The sequence below is a fragment of the Apteryx mantelli genome, chromosome 9 (genome assembly GCF_036417845.1).
Source record: "Apteryx mantelli isolate bAptMan1 chromosome 9, bAptMan1.hap1, whole genome shotgun sequence".
Lineage (NCBI taxonomy): Eukaryota > Metazoa > Chordata > Aves > Apterygiformes > Apterygidae > Apteryx > Apteryx mantelli.
In genome coordinates, this window is record NC_089986.1 from 26929800 (window position 1) to 26955493 (window position 25694).

Here is a 25694-nt window from a genome sequence, read left to right on the forward strand (position 1 = left end):
CATACAAAATCCACATAGTGCCTCAAAAGGGAATGAGGCCAAATTGCACCATCTTTACCAGACTCTCAGAAAGGGCAGCTTACTCCCTCCCTCTGGGGAAGCACTTATTACTGTGTTTTGTTAGCCATTAAGAAAGCTTATTGAGAAAAGTCAAATCTGCAGTACTTAACTGATTTGAATGTTTTGCTCTGCTCCAATCAGTCCCCAGATTACATTAGTTTAAAGGGAGTTTCACCATACCATATTGCTGGCCAGCAAGTCAGAACCTTTTCAAAATGGATTGTGCCACCAAAGACAGTAGAAAAAACACAATAAGCAACACAAGTCAATCTTTATTGAAAACTGAAGTATTAATACATAACAATTCTTGTTACAATAAACGTGCTTTTAAGAATTTAAATCTGAGCTCATCTACTCATTGAATTGCATAAAAAATAAAAAAGTATGAATTTTCACAATTGAACTGGCTCAGAATGGAATCTCCACTCTTTGTGTTGATGCGATAGTTCAATGCAGGAGTGAGTGATGCTTTAAAACTTATTCTGGAAGACAACATTGACCTAAACTTAAAAAAAGTACCAATATAACTGTTTGTAAGACAGTTTTAAAAAAAGTCATAAAAAGGAAACCTGTGTCTATTTCATAACAAACATGGAGAACTATTACTGGGGCCTCTTGTACTTCCATTGCATGCACTCACTTTTTCAAATCTTAGACATGAGGGCAGCCAATAATAGCATTACAACAAGAAAAAAAACCCACTAACAAATCCATTCTAATTAAAACAAGTCTGTACAGCAGCCAGCTAAAAAAGCTTTCCCAGTTTGCCTGCTAAGTGCCCAAAAGTCACAACAGTTTAGAAAAGTCATGTTCACTTTCTCGATGTTGAAACTTCAGAGCCCATAAATTGTTTAGAATATTTTCTATCACAAATGGACCCTTACTACCTCTGGAATTCAGATGTTTAAGTGTTATATTCAACACACAAAAGAAAAGGTTTCCTTGTCCCCAGATAAGCACCGTTCCTCTTTCTTCTCTTCCCTCTGCAAAACACACCTTACTTTCTCTTAATACACCCCCACTGAGGTGAATATAGATTGCTGACAAAGTCCTCGCTAACTCGGAGATCTCAGAGCAAACTTAATTCTTTGCGAGGCTTGACAGCCAAACACAACCCTAACTTTGCTGCAGTTGTTCCTTTTAATTGGCATTCTACCTCCTCAAATCTGAGGGTCTCTACAGGAAGCTTAAGAGTCGGTAAAATACAGGATTAGAAAGCTGACACTTTAATAAGAACAATCTGAATGAGCTTAATTCTTTATGTCTTTTTAACAGGTGTTCGCAAACATTTCAAGATGAGGATTAATAATTGCTTTCGACCCCCTGCAAACGCTAAGCTCGGCCAGTGACGCCTGCTGGAGAAAACCGGACACGGCTCATGCCTATTTCCTACGACTACTGCACAAACCACATCCCGGGCAACTGCAAATTACAATTCAACCACCACAGCATCTGTCCTCTTTTCCCACAAGTTTCAGTTGAAGCATCACTACTGTTCATGTTTCTAAAATAGGAGATTTCACATACACGGTATTTCCTATTCTCTGGTATCAGTTAAAGCCTAGAATTAGTGGTGGCATCAGATCGCTGTGCTTATCTATCCAAGCAAAAACATGTTCTAGACCCAAATGAATGTTATACAAATACTGTGCTTAAGCACTGGGGAGTGATTCCAAGTCAATTCTGACCATTTCTTGCTCGGATACCTTAAGTGGCCTATTGCTCAAGCAGAAGCAAAGCCAAAACGCTCCATGAAGAGTAGTTAATGTTAAGTACCCTGGTATACAAGTCTGTACCATGAACTACACTCCGATAACACTAAGACATGGTGGTACTTTTTTTTTTTTTCCCAGTGGATAAAATGATACAAGGAAGGACTTCAACTAAAATGAAGGAATTTTTGTAATCTACCACTGCATCTAAGCATTTAACTTGCATAGTACACTCAAAAGAAGCTTTCATGAACAGCATATTCCTGCGCGTCTCCTAGAAACTTCAAACTGGAGATGTTTGGTTACAATAAGCATTGGCAAGATATAGTAGTAGGTTCTCTGTTCTCCTCCCTATTGTTTGATTAATAGCCACTACACCACTAACTAGGGCTACGTGGTTTTGGTGCCAATTGTTAGTTATTTTTATTTTGCTGCTGCTTTGTTTAAACGACATTTTCATCAGTTGTTACAGACATAGGGAATACCTCAGTCTTAAAAATACTTTATCTAAACTCAACACTTGAAATTTGAATCAAAAAAAAAAATTCTATCTTGGACTTCTCTTTGTTATTGCTGCAACAGTTATCTTCAGCTCCAGGTTTAAAGTAGTACTTTGTTTTTTTTTGTTTTTTTTTTTAAATCTATCATATAAAGCTGCCATTAAAGTTTTTTTTTTCTTTTTTTTAAAAAAGAGAGGCTTGATCTGAAATGTTTCTACTGCACCAGCTCTTTTCATTTTCTGAGGAGCTCTAGTGCAAACACATACTGTGTATTTATTTATAAAGGAATTCTAAATAGGGAATGTTATATAAAAAGCAGGAGAGAATGTTTCATAAGACCCCCACTGTGTAAACGCCTATTTAATGATGTACAATTTCCCCCGCCAGTTTTATATCCATGCTTTCTACTATTTGCAACAAAATACCATTAAGATAGTTATATATACACACATATTCCCCCCGTCCCCTTGCACTGTGCTTTTGGTTACTTCCCATACCAAACTCCTGGAGACATGGCTCCACCCTCCCAGCAGATCAGCGTCAGAACTGGGAGGTGTGATACCTTTTAAAAAAGGTACAGTTTCCCCCTCGTGGATGAATCCCATAATGCAACTTAGAAAAAAGTGCTCAAGTAAGTGAGACTGCCTAAATGGTATGGAATACTATACAGAGACCAATTCCAAGACAACATTTAGGAATCTGAAGTTAGAGCAAAGATGTAGGACACCATATTCATTCCTTAACTATGAATCTAATGCAGCATTCATGAAAGTTCTCTCCTATGGTTTTCAAAGCTTTTGTTTATTGGGTGACGAGACAGGAGACAGCAAAGCTCAGAGCTTGTTCTTTAGAGCTTCTCCTCAATAAAGCACTGTTTCACACCTCAACTCTTTTTATTAAAATCATACTAAGACAACAAAAATCTCAACTCTACACTAGCGAAACTGGACAAACAGCCTGTATTAATGTTCACTGTACTCTCTGGCGCACCTGACTAATCAAAGCTGCAAACCTACTACACAAATGGAATCGTTAAACAGACTTGAACAAAGCAGTACAGATTCAAATGGTTTGTCTGGGGTAATTTTCTGCTCCATATAAAAACATATGGAAATCCCTAAGTTGCAGTAAGTGCTCATGAGTAAGGTTTAAAGTACTTATTGTCAACACCATAGTTATGTTCAAGGCATTAGAAATAAGGGGGCCATCCACTGACAGTGATCCATGCAAAATAATCCTAAACTTTATTAAACAAACAAAAAAAAAGACCACACATGGAAGTAAAAAAAAAATATGGAGAGTGCTTAAGGTAAAAAATAGTTACTGAAGGCTCTAACCGCCAATGGGTTATCGGGTACGTAAGCCTCCCACCGGGGCAGAGTACTGGAATGGCGGCATTAAATCAGCACTGATGCTACCCTGAAGTAGCTGCCAAATCTGTACAGGAGCAGAACACCCCAAATCAAAGCACAACTAGATATACAACTTAAAAAAAACACTTCTGAATGGAAGTTAACCTACAAGAACACTACAGCCTGATATACCTCCATGTAAACGTTTAAAAGGGAACAACATTTTATAACCACCTACTGCATATTTATTGCAGGTAGAATGTATCCAAAAGAACAAAATTGCATTTTTCTGGAATCATAAATCATGCAGGTTTAAGAAAAACCTTGATTTTATGTGCAATATTCAAATTTAAAAATTTAAAATCTTCCCCATAACGATTTTGGTATACAAATGGGTTCTAAGGCTAGCCCTTTATCCCCACAGCATTTGCTTTGAGGTACTTTTTTAAAAATTGAAGTTGCAAGAAAGAATATCAGAAATGACTCATTGCAATGAAATGCTAATTTGCAGTCAGTCTTATTTTACATGCTTCCAAGTGCAATTTAGGAAGGAAAAAAAAAATCCTAAAGAATACACCAAAAAGCTGTAACCGACGAATGGCTCCTACTACAGTTACAAATGTTTTCAGGAAAACTCCCCAACTCCACATTCTGGCAGCCCTCCTAGAGCATATCCCTAGCCCATACTGCGAGAAGCTAATAAGAAAATTGTGTTAAAATGGTTTGTTCCCCTTTAACATACTCATCAGGCACACAAGCTTTCCTCAGGATAAGATGCAGCTGAACTCCTCCTGTTTGTGGTGGAAAACTCTAGCATTTCTTAAATTTGAGGAAAGCAAGCTGGGTCAACTGCACACACATTTTCAACTATGATATTCTTTAGGAAAAACAGCATGGATTTCCTGAACTGAGAACTAAATGCAAATGTTCTTCTATCAGTCTGTGTGGCAGTCTCACTTTGACAGATCTTGCATCATATGAAAGATAGTACTGGATATGTATCTCCCCAGGACGTATAATTCATTATGCAGGTGATGTTACCTCCTCCTACTCCTAACAGCAAGTATTTGCCTCAAGGAAGTTTGCTTTATTTACTGGCACACAGCATTACCTTTGTCATTTCATTCTGATCTTTAAGAACATCTGTATAACACTGAATCCATAAAACAAAAATGATAAGGTATAAAGAAAACTAATTGTGTGCGGGATTTCTACAGCTTGTCTGACTCGTTTTCCAGTCACTCCAATTTGTGTTAGCTGAATTTGAACAGAATACATCACTTAAATAAAAAAAAGTGCCCCTTCTAAACTGGCAACTCCATCAACCCCAAAAAGGTTGAAGCACTTAACTAATGTATATTACGGTATTCTATAAAGAAACTCACTTTCATGATTCTACCTTTTAAGACCCTGCATACATTACAACAGTGCATTAGTGATACAAGTTGTAAAATACTTCTCGGTTCCTTTGGATTTGCATATGATGGTTTTTGCATCAGTCACTGCAGGTAGATTGAGCAAGCTTTGTTTTTGTGTTTTAACATGCATTCAACTAGATATGGATCAGAATAAATTTATACTCCCTTTTTATCATTATAATTAGCTAAAAAATTGCAAGACAGTCCACAAAACAGGATTTGCTTTAAGACTAACTGCTGGAGTTCCAAGATGTAAGATATGCAGCACTGGAAAATCTTCAGTGATCAGGAATTAGTAGTGTTTAGCCAAGTGTTGAAAGCATTCAGAAGAAAAGTCCTGGTTGGAGGCATGAGGGCTTCAGCACCAACTTTTAAACCTCAATTTCTTGATTGCATATCTCCCATCTTCAAACCTACATGGAGGGTGGGAGAGGAGGGAGGAGAAAAAAAAGCACACACAGGAAAAAAGTTGAATTATGTGGAAAACAGTATTTGAGCGTGGTAAAGTATTCTAACACAGCATGCTCCACAGCGATAGGCATACACAACAGAGGTTAAAAGGTGTCATCTAGTGCTACCCTAGCACTCATCTAGTTAACTGAAATCACTAGCCACTAATTCTATAGGTTGAGGAGAAAGAATTCGGTAAAAATTCAATACATTAGTTTTCATCTGTCATCTTTTTTCCAGTTTTCTACTGGCACTAGCAGTTTTGTCTAAGTAGGAGTTGTAATATTAAAAAGGTGTTTTATGCCCAATTTAATTATCAGCAGTCATGAGCTGAATCATGGCAAAATTCTCACTTTTTATACTCCTGTAATATGACATTCTTAGAGCTTTGTGTGCGAAACATTTCAGACCTGCAGACTGATATGTAGCATCGCAGCAAAGCAAGAAACAGACATTACACAACTGGCTCAAAGGGCAAACAACCACCCAAAACGGAGAACTCTGGGCTCCTAATCACTGAAACAAAAATCCAAAGTAAGTTAAAACAAAGTTAACTTTATCACAAACTAAATGGACCAAAAGTGAACATTTCTAGTTGAGTTGGTCTGTACTTAAGTACTTAATTTCAATGAAACTGCTCCCAATTTATAAAAAAAACAAAAAAACAACCCACACAAAACCCACAAAACAGGAGCACTAGTCAGAATCCCAAGAACATTAGGCTGCATGTCAATTTGACACATACTACTGACCTAAGGGAGGTGAGGAAGAGGGGAAAACACCCTCAAAAATCCACGTTTATGGCAAATTTCAGAATTATACTCCTTTTCTCCAAACAAATCCATGATCTAAATTATGCTCCATGCTAAAAATGATCTTGCCATGCTAGCTGCAAACAGGGCAAATGCATGAACTTAACTTGCAATTGCTAATCTGTTTCAGCAACTTCTGAGAAAGATTCACCCTCAGAGCAGGGCAAAACGCTCATTTTGCCTACGCATTTAGCCAATCCAAAATAGATAAACTACCAAGCTATACATGTTGCTTCATCCAGGGATCACAGTACTGCTGAATTCAACGATCACCAATGAACCCAAAATACTAAGTTAACCCTGCAGTCCCAGATGGATTTTAGCGAGGCAAACTTGAGACTAATCCATTTGTATTCCACACACAATCATGAACAACAAAAAATCACAGTAATTTCTGAAGACACAGATCACTGAAGAAGTCCCAGTAGGCTTCTCTCCTTTGCAGAGAACAGCTATTACTCGAGCAGCATTTTTTGCATATTCTTACTCAATTAAAATGCTGTATAAATACCCCAGACACTTACCTTCTGAAAAAATCTCCCTGAAAGAACCTGCAGTGATGTCATTTATAAAAATAATTTAACTGCTTTCATTCTAAGCCAGTAACTTACACTGCCAGGATGATCACCACTGTGGGGGCACATAACTATAGGTTGGTGTTCCTGGAGCCCGATATGTGGGCATAGTAACTGGATGAGGGGCTACTGGAGTTGGGGAATGAGTTGTCAACAAAGTACCTAGGACAAAGAGAACATTTTTTCAGTATGTATTTTCACAAATTCTAGTACTAGAAAACATGCAAGAGTTGATTTAAGAAAAAATTACAGCTTGTTCATCTTCCGATTTAAAAATACTAGTATCGTTTTGCACTCCAGCCCAAACCTTCCTTCAAACATTTTTGCAAGATGATCATTTTGATGTTTAGTCCAATGCACACAAAAATACTCATTACTTAAAAATAGCTTTAGCAGAAACCCTGCAACATAAGCACATTATACACTGAAAAACTCTTTTCTACAGCAGGCTTTACACGCCATAAGAATATTTGATGGTAAAGATAACCGACTGATAAATCGGAATAAAAATAGTTCCTGTCTGCACTCGTGCCAATAGGTTTTTTAGAAACTAAGGGGCCACAGAAAGAAACAGGCTAAGATGACAGGATCTTAACAGCCTTATTCTACAGTGCTTTGTATGAATGCTTACAAACACTTGTGAGCGACTTTCCCATGAAAATTGAAACATGGAACTGAAATAAACTCTAATGCTAGTTCAGTTTGTGACACATTACTTCACTAGATTTGGGATTCTTCAAATTAAGTGATAAATTTGACAAGATACAAACCAGAATCTGAAAACAAGCTCACGACCCTCATTTTTTAAACTACTGAATTAAGGCGTGGCTGGGTATTTGTTTTTGAATGAAGTGTGGACATTTCTTAGCAAGTTAACATCCACTAGGTAAAAGCATGCCACCCTCTCAGCAAATACTTATCGATGAGACTAGATCTTGATTAAATGACATTTTCACCAAACATTATAACTAAAAGAGAGTGTCATTAGGAAGCTGACATCCCTAACCATTGCCTAGTCTGGTCACAGAGGACCTGCAGCCACTGCAAGTACATAAAACCTTTTATCTCAACATACAAAGAATTCCAGTTAGCGATACGGGAGGAGGCTGAGAGACCTGCCTTAAGAGGTTGCTGTCTTCAACAGTGTACTGGAAAGTTATAGAGAAGATGAAGTCAGACACTGACAGAACAAGAAGCAAAGGATACAAAAAAACATGCGACATTCCATACAGATATAAAGAACAACTATTTTACCATAAGGGTGGTCAAATATTGGAAAAGGTTGTCCAAAGAGGCTGTGGAATCTCCATCCTTGGAGATAATTGAAATATCACTGGACAAGTGAGCAACTCATCTAGCTAGGCACGCTTTGAGAATGACCTGGAGAAGTCCTTTCCAATCTAAATTATTTTCATTCTGCCTGGCACATCTCCAACATTATATTTTTATAATACAGCTGTGTTCTGCCTCAAACTGAATGAAGAACTTCACCAAGAAAACTTAAGGGATGCAAGTTCACGTACCTGCTGACATTGCCATAGTAGTCCCAGCCACCATCCCCATAGTCACACCATTTCCTCTTGGTGGTGGAATTGGAGCAGGATACATAGTTGCTGGCATGCCATTAGGCTGCACAACTGTGGTGTGATGAATTACGTGGGGTGGTGCTGCATATAAAGGCTGTGTGTAATAAGTGCCTTGCTGTTAGGGAAGAAAAGTATATTAAATGATTAAGTATATCTGGTGGGAAAATAAACAGATGGTATCTTCTTTCATGAATGCATCATAAAATTAAAGTACTATTCTAAAATTGCAGTGTATTTACAGAACAAAAGTCAGAACACTCAACTGTTCTGAGCAGTTCTGTTTCACTGGCAAACTTTGTGTCATCTAGCCCCCTTTTAAGGCTTTTAGGATAACCCTCAATAGCAGAGACCTCTGTGGAACTCCACAGCAGACTGCACCTTCAACAGTAAGGGCTCATTCTTCATTCATTCTCTTTGTTTCCTATCTTTTCATATATTAATACATGACAGAACTTCTCTGTTATTCTTTCACAACTTTTTTTATTCAGTTGCTTTTGGTTAGAGAACCAAAGGTTTTGACAAATCCAAATGCACTAGGCAGACTGGATCAACCTTGCAACATGCTCATTAATTCCATTCAATTAGTGTATATGCCAGGTCAAATATCCTCTGTACAAAAGGGGGCTGACTTTTCCCCCCAAACGCCATGTTTACTGAAGTGTCTATTAATTCTACTCTTTATTAATAATTTTCATCAGTTTGGCTAGTATGAGAGTTGGTAGGTCCCTGAATCTTAACAGAGGCTTCAGAGTAAGCTTACAACAATTTTTGACAAAACAAAATCAGAACGCAGTAGTTACAGCTTCCAGTGCTCATTTTAAAAACTGCTGAATCTACTATCTCCTTAAAGAGCAAACACTCCTCAATGAGTACAGAGTAACTGTCATGTGAGACAGCAAATGTAAATGTGGGCAAACAAACTAGGAAGTACTGTATTAAGAATTCTCATGAAGAAATAAAGGTGATAAGACTAATAGTTCAAATAGTTATTACACTGAAAACAAAATGCTATCCAAACAGAAGAAAGGTTTGGGTGGGGTTTGTTTATTTACCTGGGCATACGGATTCTGCTGTGGATAGGCACTTCGAACTGGATACACAGCAGTCTGATAGGGATTCGGTGATGAAGAATATGGTGGCACTGCACCACTAGTGGGTGAACAAGATACTTTATATGGGGTGCCTGGTGTATAACCTGAAACAAAGGTAAGTCTGCATTAAAAATATGAAAAATAAGTGTCAGTACATTACTTAATAAAGTTAGGGTAACAATTTTCTTAATTTCTAAGTTTCTTAATCTTCCTGCTTAATGTGAATACTTAGCAGGCTACCCTCAAGGCCCATACACAACTTAGGTCTTTTATGTAACACCGGTAACAGTCCGTCTGTAATACCTGACTGCCTGTCAAGTTAAGAATGAAAAGTTACTGTATTTTTGCACTTTTTTTTTTTTAATTAATGGTATGGAATAAAAAAGCTGATTTGGATTTTGTTATCATTAAATACTCGGATCCAGTCTCTTAGACAGCACTCCTACACAGAAGGATTTGGCACGGGTTAATGTCAGCCCAGTTCTCAACATACCTGAAATTATAATTACAGAACATAATAATAGGGAAGTAACCTGCATTTACCTTCTGTAGAAGATGATAGAGCACAAGAATAACTTTATTTCACAGTCAGAATCATGTAAAAGCTCAAGATGGCTTTTCAGAGAACAGACAGACACTATGTGCAACCTCCACTTCAAGTTACCTTTATTCATGCTTGCTGACACCTTCTGAACTAAAAGAAATATTAAAGATTATACCTTTAAAACTTAAACACCGTAGTTCATCTGCAAATGCAAATTAGACTTCAAAGGCACTTGCATACCCCTGTATCTCACTTTTGCATATTTCATATGTTGACGTGTTCTTCACGATTACTTAAGAATTGTTTTTATACACCATGATAAGATGACAGATGCCATCAGAAACAATTCTTTTTCATTCCCATTACAAAGCCCCTAGAGTCAGTCTGTCTCGTATATGTTGGGAACTGCTCAATTTTTACAAGAGTAAGTAGCAGCTGCGGGCTCAGACGTTGCCTGAAGACAAAGTTCTTCCATAATTCCTCCAGCCCTCATCAGACACAGCCTCAGGACAACGGCACAGGGGAATGAAGAGGTATGGAGGAGACCTGTGAAAAGCACCATCGCTGCCACAGTATGTTGGACACTACCCTTGAAGATGATACCATGGCTTAATGGCCAGAGTGGGAATACAAAAATGGTATCAGCAGTATCCACTGGCAATGAAACTGAGGGCAGCAGAGAACAGCTCTGACCTGTTCTGAGAAAAGGTCAAAGCCCAAGCCTGCGCTATGCTGAAATGATCTCGTGTCTCATGCGGGCCCACCACACTAAGTCACAGCATCCACAGCAAGTAAACCTCTATCCCTGCCTCAGCTGAGAGATCTCATGAAACTGATGCAAAGTAGTCACCGTCCAACTTTGGAGCAGCCACCAGTGGGTGTTACAGAAGTTAAGTCCAGAAGTCTGGCAATTTTCCCTTAAAAAATAAAAATTAAAAAAAAAAAAAAGGACATTGGTAATAGCAGCCATCCTACAAAACCCTAGAGCTCCATGCAATTTTGTACATAGATTTCCCTTAAAGTTACTGAACCAGTTCAGTCTGCTGCATGGTAGGGATGGAAATTTATTTATGTAGCCCAAACTCAAGAGGATGTTTTTAAGCATTACTTTAACTCACAAGGAATTGGTAACTGTCATCCTTGTATGCAAGTTAAACATATTTAATGAAAGTTAAATATACTCATTTAATGGTTAGAAAAAAAATGCAGGTTTTAAGAATGTTTGTTACTTGTGAAAGTCATCATTAGTCGTATGTTCAAAGTAGAAAGGAATCTTCTGATGGTACATTTCAGTTTCATGTGCTGCACTACAATTTAGTAAAAACTCTGCTTGAGAGACCAGTACTACACTGAACTACATCACCATGCCAGAAGCAGACCTCGCTGTCCAGATAAGATAAATCACTGCTTTTGCTACTCTGCTCCCGGCTTGTAACACCTTTGTCAAAAGCAGCTACTCCAGGAGTTCAGTTCTGTGCTAAGAAAAAAATCTCACTTAAGCAATAGAAGACATTGACAGCTGCTTTAACAGCTAAGCATAGGGTCTATATGGGTAATAAATACATGTTACATGGTCTGCAGAGAAAGAGGAGAATTTAAGAATTAATTTAACATGGTGAAGTATATGTATGAGGATTCCCTCAGCTTTAAGATCCAGTCAAATCTAAAGTTCATATATTTAGAATGTGATAAGACTTCTATTTAGCTGGAACACTACTAACTAGTGCCAAGACAACACAAGTAAAGAAGAAAACTAAAAATACTTGGTAACTATAGCAGAAAATTTGAGACTACAGGAATAGAGATTAAGCTGACTTTAAAAACCATCCGAATCTAGAATGTGCTGACTTCAATACTGAGAAGAGATATGAAACCATATAGCATTTACAACACCGATATTTCTGTGATAGGGCAGAGAAAAATGTTTGTGAGGATAGTGTGATGACAGATCACCTTTATTCTTTTTGCAGGAGTATGCATTTCTTTACAGTTTCACTCCACTCTTCATGCAGAAAATTATCATGTTAACTAAGAAGATAAGTTTATTATGTTATTTTTAATAACATTTACAACCTTTAGAGACACTGAAACAGGCTACCACAGCACTAATCCAAACTCTATTGTTCTTTGTAGAAATCCTACATAAGTTGAAGAATAGGGCATGCTGGGGAAATAACCTTTATTTCCAGCATGGGGAGATACTTGTGTTGAAAAACATTAAGTTTCAAAATGCTGGACACATAGCATTAGCACTGAACTACAACTGTGCTTCCAGTGAAGCCCCCTCTCATTCTAAAACCCCATCAACTAATATAGCTGCACAGGCAATTTAACTTTGATTATTGTGAAGAGGTATATCTGTACTAGAAGCCTTCTGTCTTCCCACTTCATTTTTCCCTCCCTTTCAGTGACAGAAAGTTTTAAAAGTAAACCGTATGGTTATTCGAACATATACAAATTTAAAATACCTGTAAAAAGATACCTGTTCCAAACAGCAATGTCATGGCACATTCAAATATTACTGTGTGATGCAACTTTACAAGAGCTTTAATTATACACAGAAGCAGCTATATCAGAAAAATACTAGTGAACATTTTCCACTAGAAGTTAAAATCCCAGCTGTTGGGATAAAGCACTTCAAGCAGTTACCAGTCTTCATTAGAAAGATCTGGACATTTTGAATTTCAAGTTTTAAGTATAGCTAAAAACTAAAGCTACTCTTAGTTCTGAAATAAAAGCTTGTTTTCCATTCAACAGCAAAAAAACCTCTAATGATATTAGCTTTATGAAAAATTAAGGACATCTGAAGACAATGAACAAGGATTCTATATATCTTTATTCCTTTTTCATGCATGTGAAATATTTCTTACCCTGTCTTCATTCTTATGCAGCATGAGATATATTCCAACATTAATCAATGCAAACTAATATTAAAACATGATTCAGTGCAAACTAATAATAAAAATAGCCTTCTATTACAATCTAACTGACATGAGGAAAAAAAACAAAAACCAAACAACTAACTGGATAAAAACCATCAATCACCAACATGATTTGGTAAATTACATGCACCTTATTTTCATAGGGAATATTTCCAAGACCCCAAGTCTACTTGAACAGTAGCTCTCAAGCCAGGATCTGCTGACCAGCAGTAGTTCAGAGTTCGTCCTAGGTTTCTGTGGACAGCTGAAGATTCAGAAGTGGCTCCAACTTCCTCCTCCCCTTATGTTCAGCCCCACTTGAAAGCAAGAACTGCAACAGGATCTGCAAACTGCAACTAATCATAAGACGGCACTGATGATACATACAACGGAGCATGGATACCCTCACTAAGGTGATCTCAACTGTGAGACTGAAGGGCCTAATAGTTATGCAAGCTGATAATAAAAACCCCTCATGGGGTTCTTGATTCTCATGCCAACAGTTATATCCCTGATCAGAACAGCTTGCCCTTGAACTTCAGTTCACTCTGGAAACTGTTCTTAAACGATCCAGTGTGCATGCAAGCAAGTACCCCTTAGTTTTGGTAACTGCACAGAGGCCATACCTTTTCCAAAGGGTAGATTTTTGCTCTACCTTATAAATTCAAGACCGAAGATAAGCCAAAACCAGCTCTGTACTTGCTACGCTTATAAGCAGTAAATTGAAGACAAGACCCAGGTTATACCAACTAAAATATACAGATCCAAGGAGAGCTGTACAGCCACATACTTTTAAAGATTCTGCAGACAAAAGTTTGAGATGTCTTAACTCTCCCTTGCCTCAGTAACTGCTGCCATACCTTTCTAAGAAATCAAGACAGATACAGGACCTCAAAGCTTTGCAAAAAAGCATGCTTCTAAGCACTACTATGCTCAGTCCTCCTTACTTGTCATACAGTCAGTAAAAAAAGCCTGTTTTTCCTTTTGGAATACAATGCTTATGTTATCATTCAGCTTAAAATTAGGTATCCAGGACTTGGAGGTACAACTGCAAGGGATATGAAAACTTCATGACTAACAGGAGTCTCCTGGCAGTTAACGAAACGCCATACTTCAGAAACATTGAACTTCAATCCTGCCAGCAGGCTCCCACGACGTATTTTCTCAATATGAAATACCATCCTTTCCTATCCCCATAAACTACACAAAGGCATTCAAGGCCAAATTTTCATGTGTGTACATATTCTCGGAAAAATTGGCATAATATATGCAAGCAAAAGAGTTCCTGAAGATGGCCCAGATGTACATTAACAAGGCAATGTAACGAATTCCTCAGTAGGTAATGACCCCTCAAGGAATACTTTTCTACCAGATATATATTCCTAGCCTAAGTGGAAATGAAACATGAATAGTTACCAGTTTCTGTTTTGTTTCAAGCATTAGTACATCAACATCATATTAGTGAAAATGAAATTACATAAAAGCATGAGTGCTTTGGTTTCTCTTATGTCTATTCTTTGACCTTCCTTTCTAGGCATATCACATTCCCTTTCTCTTATTTGAGAAGCATGCAAGCGCAGTTACCTAGATTCTTTCACACAACCCGCTATGGACAGGACAGTTTTGCCCAGCAACCAGGCTTTTCAGACAATCAATTTGTGTGAGACAATTCTGAAGGAAGAAAGCGAGCAGCAAGCTGAATTTGGAAAGAAGTATGATCTAAGAAAACAACAAAAGAATGGATTTAAGAAACCCGCCAGGCAGACAAATGGAAAAAAAAAAAGTCAGAAACCTGGAAATAACTGGTAGGATGCAAAGCAAGCAAAGTCAAGAAGAAAGCAGTGAAGGAAAGTGTACAGCGCAAGCTTTAAAGTCTGAAATACAGAAACAACAGCTAGAAGAACTCAGCTTTTCCCTTCTCTAAGGGTGAGAACAGTAGAACATATCTTTAAATACAATTATATTCATTTAAAATTTATCAGATGATTCGAGTCACATTCAGAGTACTGTAAAACTTATCCCACAGTACAAGTGTTACTGTAAGCCCCAGTAGTTCTTCCTCAGTCTTGGTTCTAATAATTTCTGAACTTCAGGTTATTGCTTAGACATACACATTACACATACCTGCTTGGAAGGTAGGATTTGCTCCAGGATACATATTAGGGGAATAGGCAGGAGCAGCCGCTGCATAGCCCATTGGGAAGCCAGCTAGAAGACAGAATAAGTCAAAGTTATTTTCTAGACTAACTGCACAGTCTAGCTAAGCTTTACTCTCAAAGATTCTCACTGCACATCTTTTCAATTGAAATGAACTAACAGCTGGTCTTTGATCACATTGTCTAAACCAAAATACTATGCTGCTCTCTTCTACCAAGCCAGCTGAAGCTACATGCTAGCTGAAGGGGACAACTATAGAGTCAGAAATACCATTCTCCCTTTAAATTCCCTTCTGTTTCAGCAAATCTCAAAGTTGGTCAAATAACTCTTATGGTAGTTGGACAGCAAATTTTTGTGCAACCCAAAACCCCATGAGTTTGAAGAACTGATGTACATAAAATATTAATTTGAAGAAAAAAAGCCTTTTTCACAGAAATAATGAAATCCCTAAAAGTCTCAGTGACCCTGACTTCCCAGGTAAGAGAGATCACAAGTAGAGAGTACAAAGCAACCTCAAGCACTCCAAAATACTTGTTTCATTCGGCACAGATTTGTTATCATGCTTATACATCAGACAAGCTCACCAGTTTCAGCCACGTATTGTGACACTCAACAGTATGTGATTCACGGAGGCAGCAGCAAAATGGTAGTTAAAACTTTCTACACCAGAATACAAAACCCACTATGGCTAAGCTAACATTGTGAAACACTGGTCTCAAGTATAAGGTAAAAATATCATTAGCAAAAAAAAAAAAAAACCAGTTAGCTGAAAGAGACAAAGTTTATTAGATTGTAATAACTGAAATTGCTGAAGGAATCATGAATTAATTTTTCAGTAACTTGTTTACATTACTCATTTTTTACAGTTTGGAGTAATGTCTTTCTAAGTGTTATTACCACATTTTGTTGTCAACATATAAAGATGTCAACTTCTTCACATAAAAGGCGATGACTATTCATGTAATCAGCATCATACTTAAAGCTACGAGCTTTAAACTGTTATTCAAATTTGAAGCGTTCCTATTTTCATATAAATCCCAAGTCCTTAGCAATTACTCTTAACAATATAAGTTCCTTAGCTCAGGCCTATATGTTTACTTAGGTTTGTAAAGCACTCTGTAAGCATATCAAGTTACATGCACTTCATATTACTATGTATTAGGTTTCAAATGTGGATAAGACTAAGAAAAGCATAAAAGACAAGCATAAAAGAAAAGCACAAGAAGAACACAACCAAGTCTGAACAACTTTTCAGGATCTAAATAGCTGTTAACTTTCTAAATTCACAAGCTGCTAGTGAAAAGCTGTAGTATGGCTTTACACCTTGCTCAAACTGACTACACATCTGCAACACTGTTTAGGTTGTACAGCTTTTCCGTTCTCTATTCTCACTTTACTGGTTTAGCTCCACAGCAGAGCACTCTCACTGAGCTGCTCAAGGAACAAGTTATTTGGGAAAAATTTAACTACTGCAAGCAGCAGTTTAACTTCTACACAGAACTTTCATCCTTGTGCGAGCATTTGCAGATTGATTCCTTACTATTGTAAACCCCATCCAACAGCCTCAAATAGGTGTAATGGAATATAAACAGCTATTGAATATGGAACAGCTTCAGAAACACAGTGCCTTTAAATAATACATTCCTCCTAGCAATAGGTTCATTACTTTCTACTACCAAGCAACCCATGTGAAGTCAATGATTCTGAATGGAGAAACAGTAGTTTTTACATCAGGAAAAGCAAAGAAAGGAGACTTAGTCATACAGCAATTAACAACAAAAAAAACACTAAAAATGCAAGTCTACTTTCAACTTTATAGAACGTTTTGTATTTATTTCATGGTCTTTAAGCCAGAATTAAACAGCTCAGTAAATTATTTGCATCACTATAGAAGTAACTGACTAAGTTGACTTTAAGTCATATTTGTATAAATGACTTAATTTTGTAATGAAATATTTTGAATGATCACTTTGAGGCAAGACATTTAAGGCACTTTTATAACACCTTTACTTAATTTCTATATATTTTAGTTATAAGAACTTACAGCCAAATGAAGACTAGCAATATATATACTATATATAACAGTAGAGTAAAAGATTAGAAGTCCTTAGATTGTAATATTGTTTAAACAGCTATCTACAGATCTACAATAGTTTATCTTCCTAAGTAAATAAAAGTACCACTTTCATTAGTGGTAACAGTTTTAGGGCAGTTTGTAAATGGTTACATGCCCAAATGAAGCTTTTGCTGTTAGCACAAATCTGTATTTAGAAAAATGAAGAGATGAAAATGCAAAGTAGTATTTAAATAATTCACAATAATCTTGATCTAAAGCAAAAGAAAGCCTTGAAAATTGATCTACTATGAATATAGAAATAAATGTACTGTAACTGATACTGATAATTAGTAAACTACCACAGCTTGACTTAATGTACTATTATTGTAGTCCATATAATTAATTTAGTTATAGAGAAGAATAAAACCATCCTTCAGGACTGATGGATACACAGCATCAGCTTTGCAGTATATTGCTGCACCATTTCAGTCAATCAATAGCATTAAAATTGTTGCAACATACTTTGTGTCTTCCCCTTATAAATACTGTAGAAGGTTAAGAAAGATACATTAGGTGAGGGAAAAAATGAAGTACCTGAAAAGCAAAATTTAAAATTAAAAGGGTTCACAGAAGATCAAATCACATTAAAGAAAATTCACTGATTCACCAGACTTTAGGAGAAGAAACAGTAATATGGAAAAGGAGGGGAGGAAAGTACCCTACCTAATCTGGAACACAAATCTATAAACTATAAATACCAGTAGGAAAATATAGTATAGATACAAAGAATATAAACAGTAACAGTATGGAATGAATTCTAGTTCCCAACACAGACATCAACTAAATGACAAAACAGTCTCCCTGGAAAAGCAATGCATATTTAATTGGTTATGATATGTAAAGTCTGAGTTGAAAGACCCTCCAGTGTCTCCCAGGATGGAATAATTCACTCATCCCCCACACAGCAGAAATAAACACTTTATCAAGACATTGTTGTCTGAAGTGCCTCCGAGAGACACACAGTCCTTCACTTCAGCCTTCTCCTTGGAAAGTCCTGTCCAGGTCTAATTATTGGCTTATCGAACTTTTTAACTAGGGCAATATCAGAAACCAAGCCTGCTCACATTGAGCACTTAGAGGTGAGGGGAAAAAAAAAAGTGAGAAATTTGCTTTTCTTGGTCTCTGTGTTTCTCATTTGGTTTCACTTACTTCTCTCATTTTAAAAGTTTTATTTGCCATTCTCTTGGTCTCAACTTTGATAGGTAGTCAAAAGACAGTGTCTGATGAACAAAAACGAGAGGAGAAATGTTAACAGTGCCAGGCAACTAGCGACAGAAATAGATTGACTCCTTTTCTTGCAGGACAAAATTATTAGAGCTCCTGAGATAGGTTACTTTGGAAGAGTTATTAAAGAACAGTCAGAACAACTTACATGACTCTTGAAATCTCACTCAAAAGACTACCACATGTGAAGCCATTATTATGTGACCATTTCTTCTTGATTACAATAGAGATCAAAGTAAATGGTGTTCATTGAAAAACCTGAGTTACTTACCTGGATAACCAATTCCTTTGGCGTTTGCATAGGGAACCCCAGAAGATCCAGGGCTATACACAGGATTCATGATTTCAGTAACTAAATTGGGGAGAGAAAAAAAAATTACTCAAGTATAGGGAAAGCTTGAATTCTCAGCAGCAACGTGGAACCAGAAATGAAGGAAAGAGTATAATGCAATTCTGCTACTCATACCAACATCTAAACAATAGCTACAAAGCAACACAGAGTCATCACAGAATTAAGTTTCAAAGTATCACTAATCCTCAATCAGATAGAGAATCTCTCAAGTAGGAAATATTCCCTGTTGTGGAGCATGCTTTCAAGGTTTTTCCATCCCTAGCTGCTCCCACAGAACACAAATTCACTAATCCACTGCAGCAGTTCACACTCCTAGATTCTCCATCTGCGTGCACCTCCTACCAGGCTGGGTTTCGTCCCATTTCTTGCTTTAATCATCTAGCCAAAAGATGTAAATACTTATGTTCTACTATGACTGGCATTACAAACCTGAGATTCCAGGCCTTTACCAGCACTAAATTCCTCCACCATCAACAGTTCAAGTATTACGGAAATAAGTGGAAAAAGGTCTGTATTAGAAAGCTAACTAAGTAATTTACTGCTGTTAACTTCTCAGGAGCATATGACAAGTTGGCAGCTGCGTCCAGTCATTTCTGAATTATGTATTCACATCGCAAAAAGGCACCTATAATTAGCATCATTGGCAGGAATAAAACTGAACCTCTACTGCTAAAAGCAGATCTTGTATATAAACACCAAGGTAAGCAAGAGGGCATTGAAGATGCTTTCTCAAGTTTTTCTAGCAAGCTTAGTTACAGAATAGAAATCACTGCACAACAGTCACAAGCAAGGCCACCACATGCCAGAGTACTGTTCACAATTACTTTTCTAACAGTTTACCAAAAAAAAGTCTTAATCCCTCTATCTTCAGTCTTCTGATATTCTATATATGTTTACAGATCTACCTCTTCTCTTTCCGCTACAAGTGCCAACTTTTCACTAGAAATAGCCTCTAATGGCAAGACAGGGGGGCGTGCTATCAAACCAGACTTTCTAATTAACCACTAATATCTGATATTTGAGTCACTTCTATATCTTGAGATGCACAATCTTACTTAAAGAAACAGAGTGCTAAGCAGCTTACACCACAGTTTTACTAAAATTTTGTAAATACAAAGTTTATGATGCAAAATAAACTTCATAATTATGCCTGCACTAGTTTAGTCACTGAATATGCTCTGACAGGAATCTGAGTTAAGTTTATCAGTATATCTTCCCCAATAAACCTCAGTTAAGTGAGTGCATAAAGCACAACCAGTAAGCAGCAGTTTGCTTGTTAAAATGAGTAATATTAAAAACAGCTCTGTTGCAAAATTTTTAGCAGTATCTAATACGCCACAACAGAAACAAAAGAAACATTTGTGCAACATGAAGAATTCCGGAGATAAATGCTTTCAGAAAGTTTATTACCAGGTTTCACCAAAAAAAAAAAAAAAAAAAAAAGTACAAGAATTACAAGATTCAACCATTTACTAGATTTTGGGGGGTTTTTTAAACCTAGAAATACTATAAAATAACTTAAATAGTATTGCTTTTATTTTTTTTTCGGCTTCATACTTGATTGCATCGCAGGACAATAAAATCCATTAAAAACATGTTAATTGTCATTACATTGCCTAGCATCAAGAAAGTTCCCCAAAGCAGCATGCTTTAATTACCTAACCAACATGGAAAAAGCAGTTCAACACAAAACTCTTTAGAAATACTCCACAACAAACCAGTCTTCTTTAAGTATAAAGCATTACTTGCCAATGAAGCACAGTGGAATTTAGAGTATTACATCTGTGCCTTAATCAGTTGGCATATTATGCCAGTCTAATATTTCACCATAGCAGGGTTTTTTTTGTTTTTTTCTTCATACTTTGCATATCCTCCTTTCTAAATGAGAACCTTCATTTACTTGAAAACTTTCAGTCTGTCCTCTTACGATTTCCACTGCATTCCTTTTTCATTCCCATCTTTGCCCCTATTTCAGTGTTGGCTTTGTCATATTTTGCCTCTAAGCTTACAAGACTCATGAGAGATCCAAGCTTCAATTCAGTATTGGCACACCCAAATCGTGAAATAAAAGTCTTATGGGAGATGGCTATATCTTTTCATTCAAATCTAAACAGCCTCGCTCACCATCCCTATATCACTACAAATACACTGATCCTCCTCGCAGTCTCTGCATTAATTAGGAGGAAAGAAGATCCTGTAACCCTGCCATCATTTTGAATGGCAACAAAAAGGAAGAAAAAAAAGAGGGGGGGGGACAATGACTAGAGAAACAGCAAGGGCATTCTGTGACTATCCGAGAAAATATCAAGACAAACTATCAGAAGTATTAGCAGTCAATGACTGCAGAAGAACATACGGGCACGCATTCTGGGAGATGCATGTGTAGGTTAAGAAGCGTAGGTTAAGAGAAAGGAATTCCACTTAGGTAAGGGAATAAAACTATGGCTTTAGGAGCTTTGCAAGCTCTCTTTTACTGGAAAAACCAGGGCCAATTTCCACTTCAGAGGCATCTACACATGAAACTCACAAGCATTCACTTGAATCAGCATAGCCACACCATATATATTTACGAATAAGCACAACTTCAGTCAGACAGGACCGTGCTTTTACTACTACTGCTTCTACACTCTAGCTTTCACTACTGAAATACAAGTTGAGATCCACCAGTTAAAAAAAAAAAAGTGCTTGCAAGTTTTCCTAATGCAGACAAAGCTTCAGACCCAACACTAATTAAAAATAATTATTTTCAGATCTTCTGTGAAGGACCCAACATGTCCAAGTATAATTATATAGCATTACCCAGTGGTTGCAATGATCCCATCGTTACCATAATTTTACTTGGAAGGGCATCTGTTATATTGAAATATGGAACCTTGCAGTCCACTTTTCTGTAATGCTTGAAGTCCACATCAAACACTAGGGGAACTAGTACAAACTGAACCCAAAGCAGCATAGTTTTCAACCTTTTTAGTGGCATGCCCTCCAAAGCATTCTCATGTTAATGCATATGTAAATAAATATCTACTGTGCATCATCTGTATAGAAATTACACAAAGTCAACTAAATATTCTTTCAGCTGAAGTACAGGTAATCATACTTGCTTAGGATGTTCTGATTAAAGACTATTCAAGAACATTTGGAAAGTGTAAATGCTTCATATTCCATTCTTGCTAGGGCCAAATTATCAAATTTGGTTTTGCTCAGGCTTGCCAAATCTCATCTTGGGATAGATATTATGACAATCCTCCTCCTCTTAAACTCATGTTTTGGGAAGCTGAGCACAAAGGCCAACTGCTGCTAATGCTAAAGCTCTAGCAATCTCAATTTGGTACACTCTTCATATAGCTGAACATATTTCTGGAAGCTTTTATTTTCTAAAATTATTTTACACAGATACATACCAAAAAGACTACAGACCAATGCCAACACTGTAAAAAAACAAGACCTACTGAACGCCACTTTGTGCTCGTTTTATTACAAAATTCTATCACAGGAGTTGGGTAAGAACATCCCCTCAATAAGTGTTTTGCCAAAAGCAGACATACTGTAGTCCACTAATGTTTTCATTCTCAGAACTTGAGAAGACTCATTCTAAAACATTAAAGCATTTAACACCAATCCATCTTGGAACAGTTTTAGAAGGCTGTTCGCTATGAAACCATACAAAGGACCCACTTGCCACTTAAATACGATTCCTTAACAGGCACAAAGTTAATTACCATTCTAATGTTTTGCATTTTACCCATTTGCTTTCCAGTCAAACCTTAATAGAGGTAAAATGCAACACCTAAAAACCCAGTAGTTTATAATCTCAAAAAGTCAGTTCCACTGCTAAACAAGAATATAGTTCAAAACATTTCTGCTGTTCAAATAACTGACACTGATTAAAGACTCAGTTGCATCAGGATTTTGTCAAGACTTCAGCCTCCGAAATATAAGTTTTGATGCAAATCCTGGGCTAAAGAACGTGCACTTTTGTCACAATTACTTTAAATAAGGTGGCTCATACCGGCAGAATTCAAGACTTCATAAAGTCTAAAACAGGACTTCCCACACTGCATTCAATACTTGCAGGTAGCGTGGACTTCATTCCTTCCATTCTTTCAAGACCTCAAAACAAGCCACTGAATTCCACTAGGAGGTAAATATTATCCTCTGCTCATAACAGAGCATGGGTTTGAGGTGGTCCATGATTCAAGCCAGCTTGAATCAATGCTTACACAGTACTGCCATACTTTCCCCTTGTAACATGCAACCCCATTCCCTGCTTTGGGACAGCAGAGGCACTCTAAACCCTTAAAATAAGCCAGGTCAGCTAAGTAGGTTGGCAGAATTCTGCCTTTTGTTGGGTTTTGTTGCCTTTTGTTTTGTTTACTGGGCAAAGGGAGTTGCTGTGGCTTCTTTTTTTCCCCTACTAACTTAAGAGAGCTGAAACACATCACCAAATGGCTAAGAGAGCACCAGTTCCAACACAAGGAAGAGAGCAGGACTGGATAGCGGTAGTACAGATTTAGGTTGTAGAACCACAGCCTGGAAAAGGATGATGAACAACTGTGCCCAAGTTCATATATAAAGTAAAAGACAAAGCTGGAAAAGTCATTCGCGTGCAAGTTTTCTTCCCCTGCTTGCATTACAAGGTGTCCTTTCCATGAAAGAGAAAGAATGAGACACCTGCAACCCCCTTTTGTGGATATTTGTGTGTGCATGGGCACACTTTTTTTTTTTTTTTTTAAAAGACTACAAAGGAATAGAGCTGATCTTTCCATGAAAGAGAAAGAATGAGACACCTGCAATCCCCCTTTTGTGGATGTTTTTGTGTGCATGTGCACACTTTTTTTTTTTTTTTAAAGACTACAAAGGAATAGAGCTATTAAGAGACTTTTAATCCTTTTCAGTCAATAGAATTCTCATTTGTAAGTCTATTCTATTAGTGGTTTCAGATTTTAAGACTGAATAAGAGAACTGAAATACTCTTACATTAACACCAACGCTTTTTGTGCCCAGTATCAGTCAAGACACACACAATATGATTGCATATTAAAGTAATTACCGAATTAGTTCCATACGTCATTCTTAAAAAGAAACCTTTACCAAAAATTGACAGTGGATACCAAGATCCTGCTGGTGAACCAACTTCATTTGCACATTAGCAGCATTCTTCTACTTTTCAAAAAGCAGCAACATTACTAAGTACCCTCTTCCCCACCCTGAAAAGGATATGAAAAGATTATTAACAGGTGGCCCAGCACTTCTCTCCCTACATTTGTAGGCAAAATGCCTACAATTCCTGTTATTGCCATTGCATAATGGGATAAAAGTTGTCAGCTCCAATCTTTGCACTTTCTGCATAACTTTGAGATCTGGTATATAATTATTTTTATTTCAGAGAAATGCAATAGTATAGCAAAATTGTTAGTTCTTCAAGGTATGAGTCTTACAAAAAGTCTGTGTAATACCAATTTTGTGCAAGTGTATCAACTGTCTATGAGAAGTAGAAGAAAATAAAACTGGAAGAATAAAGTTTTGGGACATGAAGGAATTATATTCACAACATTTAGCTTAAATCTGCATTTCTGCTTCTTGGTAAATTATTACCCTACAAAGCATTTTCATTAAGTTCATTTTCAGTTTATACCACATTCCTTTTGGAAATCAGATGAAACTGTTACAAGTTCTGAATAGAGATAGAATCTCAAGAAGTGTTTTACCCCCCACCCACCACTTTTTAACCTGAAAGTTGAAGTGAATAATTACTACCACAAAAAGTACTGGTTGGGAAGCATGCGTTATATGTGCATTGAAGTTTTATGACACTAACAATTACACATCCTGCAATGAAATCATACTCAAGCAGACAGAAAGTCTAGTCAAATTAGGTAGCATACTACTACCGAACACTTAAAGAACAAATTAAATTCAGCTCTTCGCACACTTGAAGTGATACACCACCACTTAAAATCTAACTTTTTACAGTTCTTGGAGCATAGATTTCATCATCTGGCAGATCAGTGTTTATGACTAGGTTCCAGATATTCTAGAACAGTATTCTAGGAACGATTTTTTTTTTTAATCTCACAAATCTTTCTACAGGCTGTAGACTGGGCTAAAATGTTATTTCTTCCCTCAGCTCGCAGATACAAAGGTGACAGGGCAAATACAACCTGCAAGCTATACCCAATCTTTAGCATGCGCTCGAACTTACTGCCATTGTTTATTTGCAAATCCAACCGACTGGCCGCCTCCCGACACAGAGCTGAAATTTTACGCCGTTCCGAGCCGCGCAGCGCTCAGCCTACATCGCTCCCGGAGCGCTAAGGATGCCCGCCGCCCGCCAGCACTGCATCAGCCCAGTGTTACTCCGCTACGGGAACTTTTCCCAGGCGGAGGAGCCGCAGGGCGCCGCGCGGGGGGCGGTCGGCGGCCAGCCCGGCTCGGCGCGCCCGCCGCCGGTAAGGGCCGCCCGGGACACCTGTTGGGCAGCGCTGCGGCCCGCGCCGCGCTGAAGGTTACTCGCTGCCCCGCCAGCGGGGAAGGCCCCCAGCAGCGCCCGAGCGCGGCGGCGGGGCCGGGCCCGGCCCCGGCCCAGGCCCGGGCCCAGCCAGGCCGGCGCCGCCGCTCGGGGCCGCCGCCGGGGGGCGGGCGGCGGCGCAGGCCGCAGCGGCCTCCCTTACATAACGGGCCCGGCGCGGCGGGGCGGGAGCGGCCCCAGAAGGCGGCGCCATCCGCGGCACGGCGCGGCCCGCCGCGGCGCCTCGCACTCACCGGGCTGCGGCGCTTCGTGGTGGCGGCCCCGGCCGTCGCTGGCTGGCTGGCTCGCGGCGGGA

The 25694-nt window shown here is 38.0% G+C and overlaps 1 protein-coding gene across 2 annotated transcripts; it reads right to left on the reverse strand.

The window, feature by feature from the left end:
- Positions 1 to 312: 312 nt before the first annotated feature.
- Positions 313 to 25694, reverse strand: FAM168B (family with sequence similarity 168 member B). Of its 2 annotated transcripts, XM_067301975.1 has the most exons (7): positions 25633 to 25694; positions 18790 to 18870; positions 15146 to 15229; positions 9518 to 9660; positions 8403 to 8580; positions 6916 to 7041; positions 313 to 5455 (listed from the first exon to the last, which is right to left on the reverse strand). In XM_067301975.1, exons 2-6 carry the CDS (start codon positions 18857 to 18859, stop codon positions 6929 to 6931), a joined length of 588 nt encoding a protein of 195 aa, XP_067158076.1. In that variant the 5' UTR covers positions 18860 to 18870; positions 25633 to 25694; the 3' UTR covers positions 313 to 5455; positions 6916 to 6928. The 2 variants fall into 2 exon arrangements, with proteins under 2 accessions (XP_067158076.1, XP_067158077.1); XM_067301976.1 differs by lacking the exons at positions 18790 to 18870; positions 25633 to 25694 and adding an exon at positions 18444 to 18514.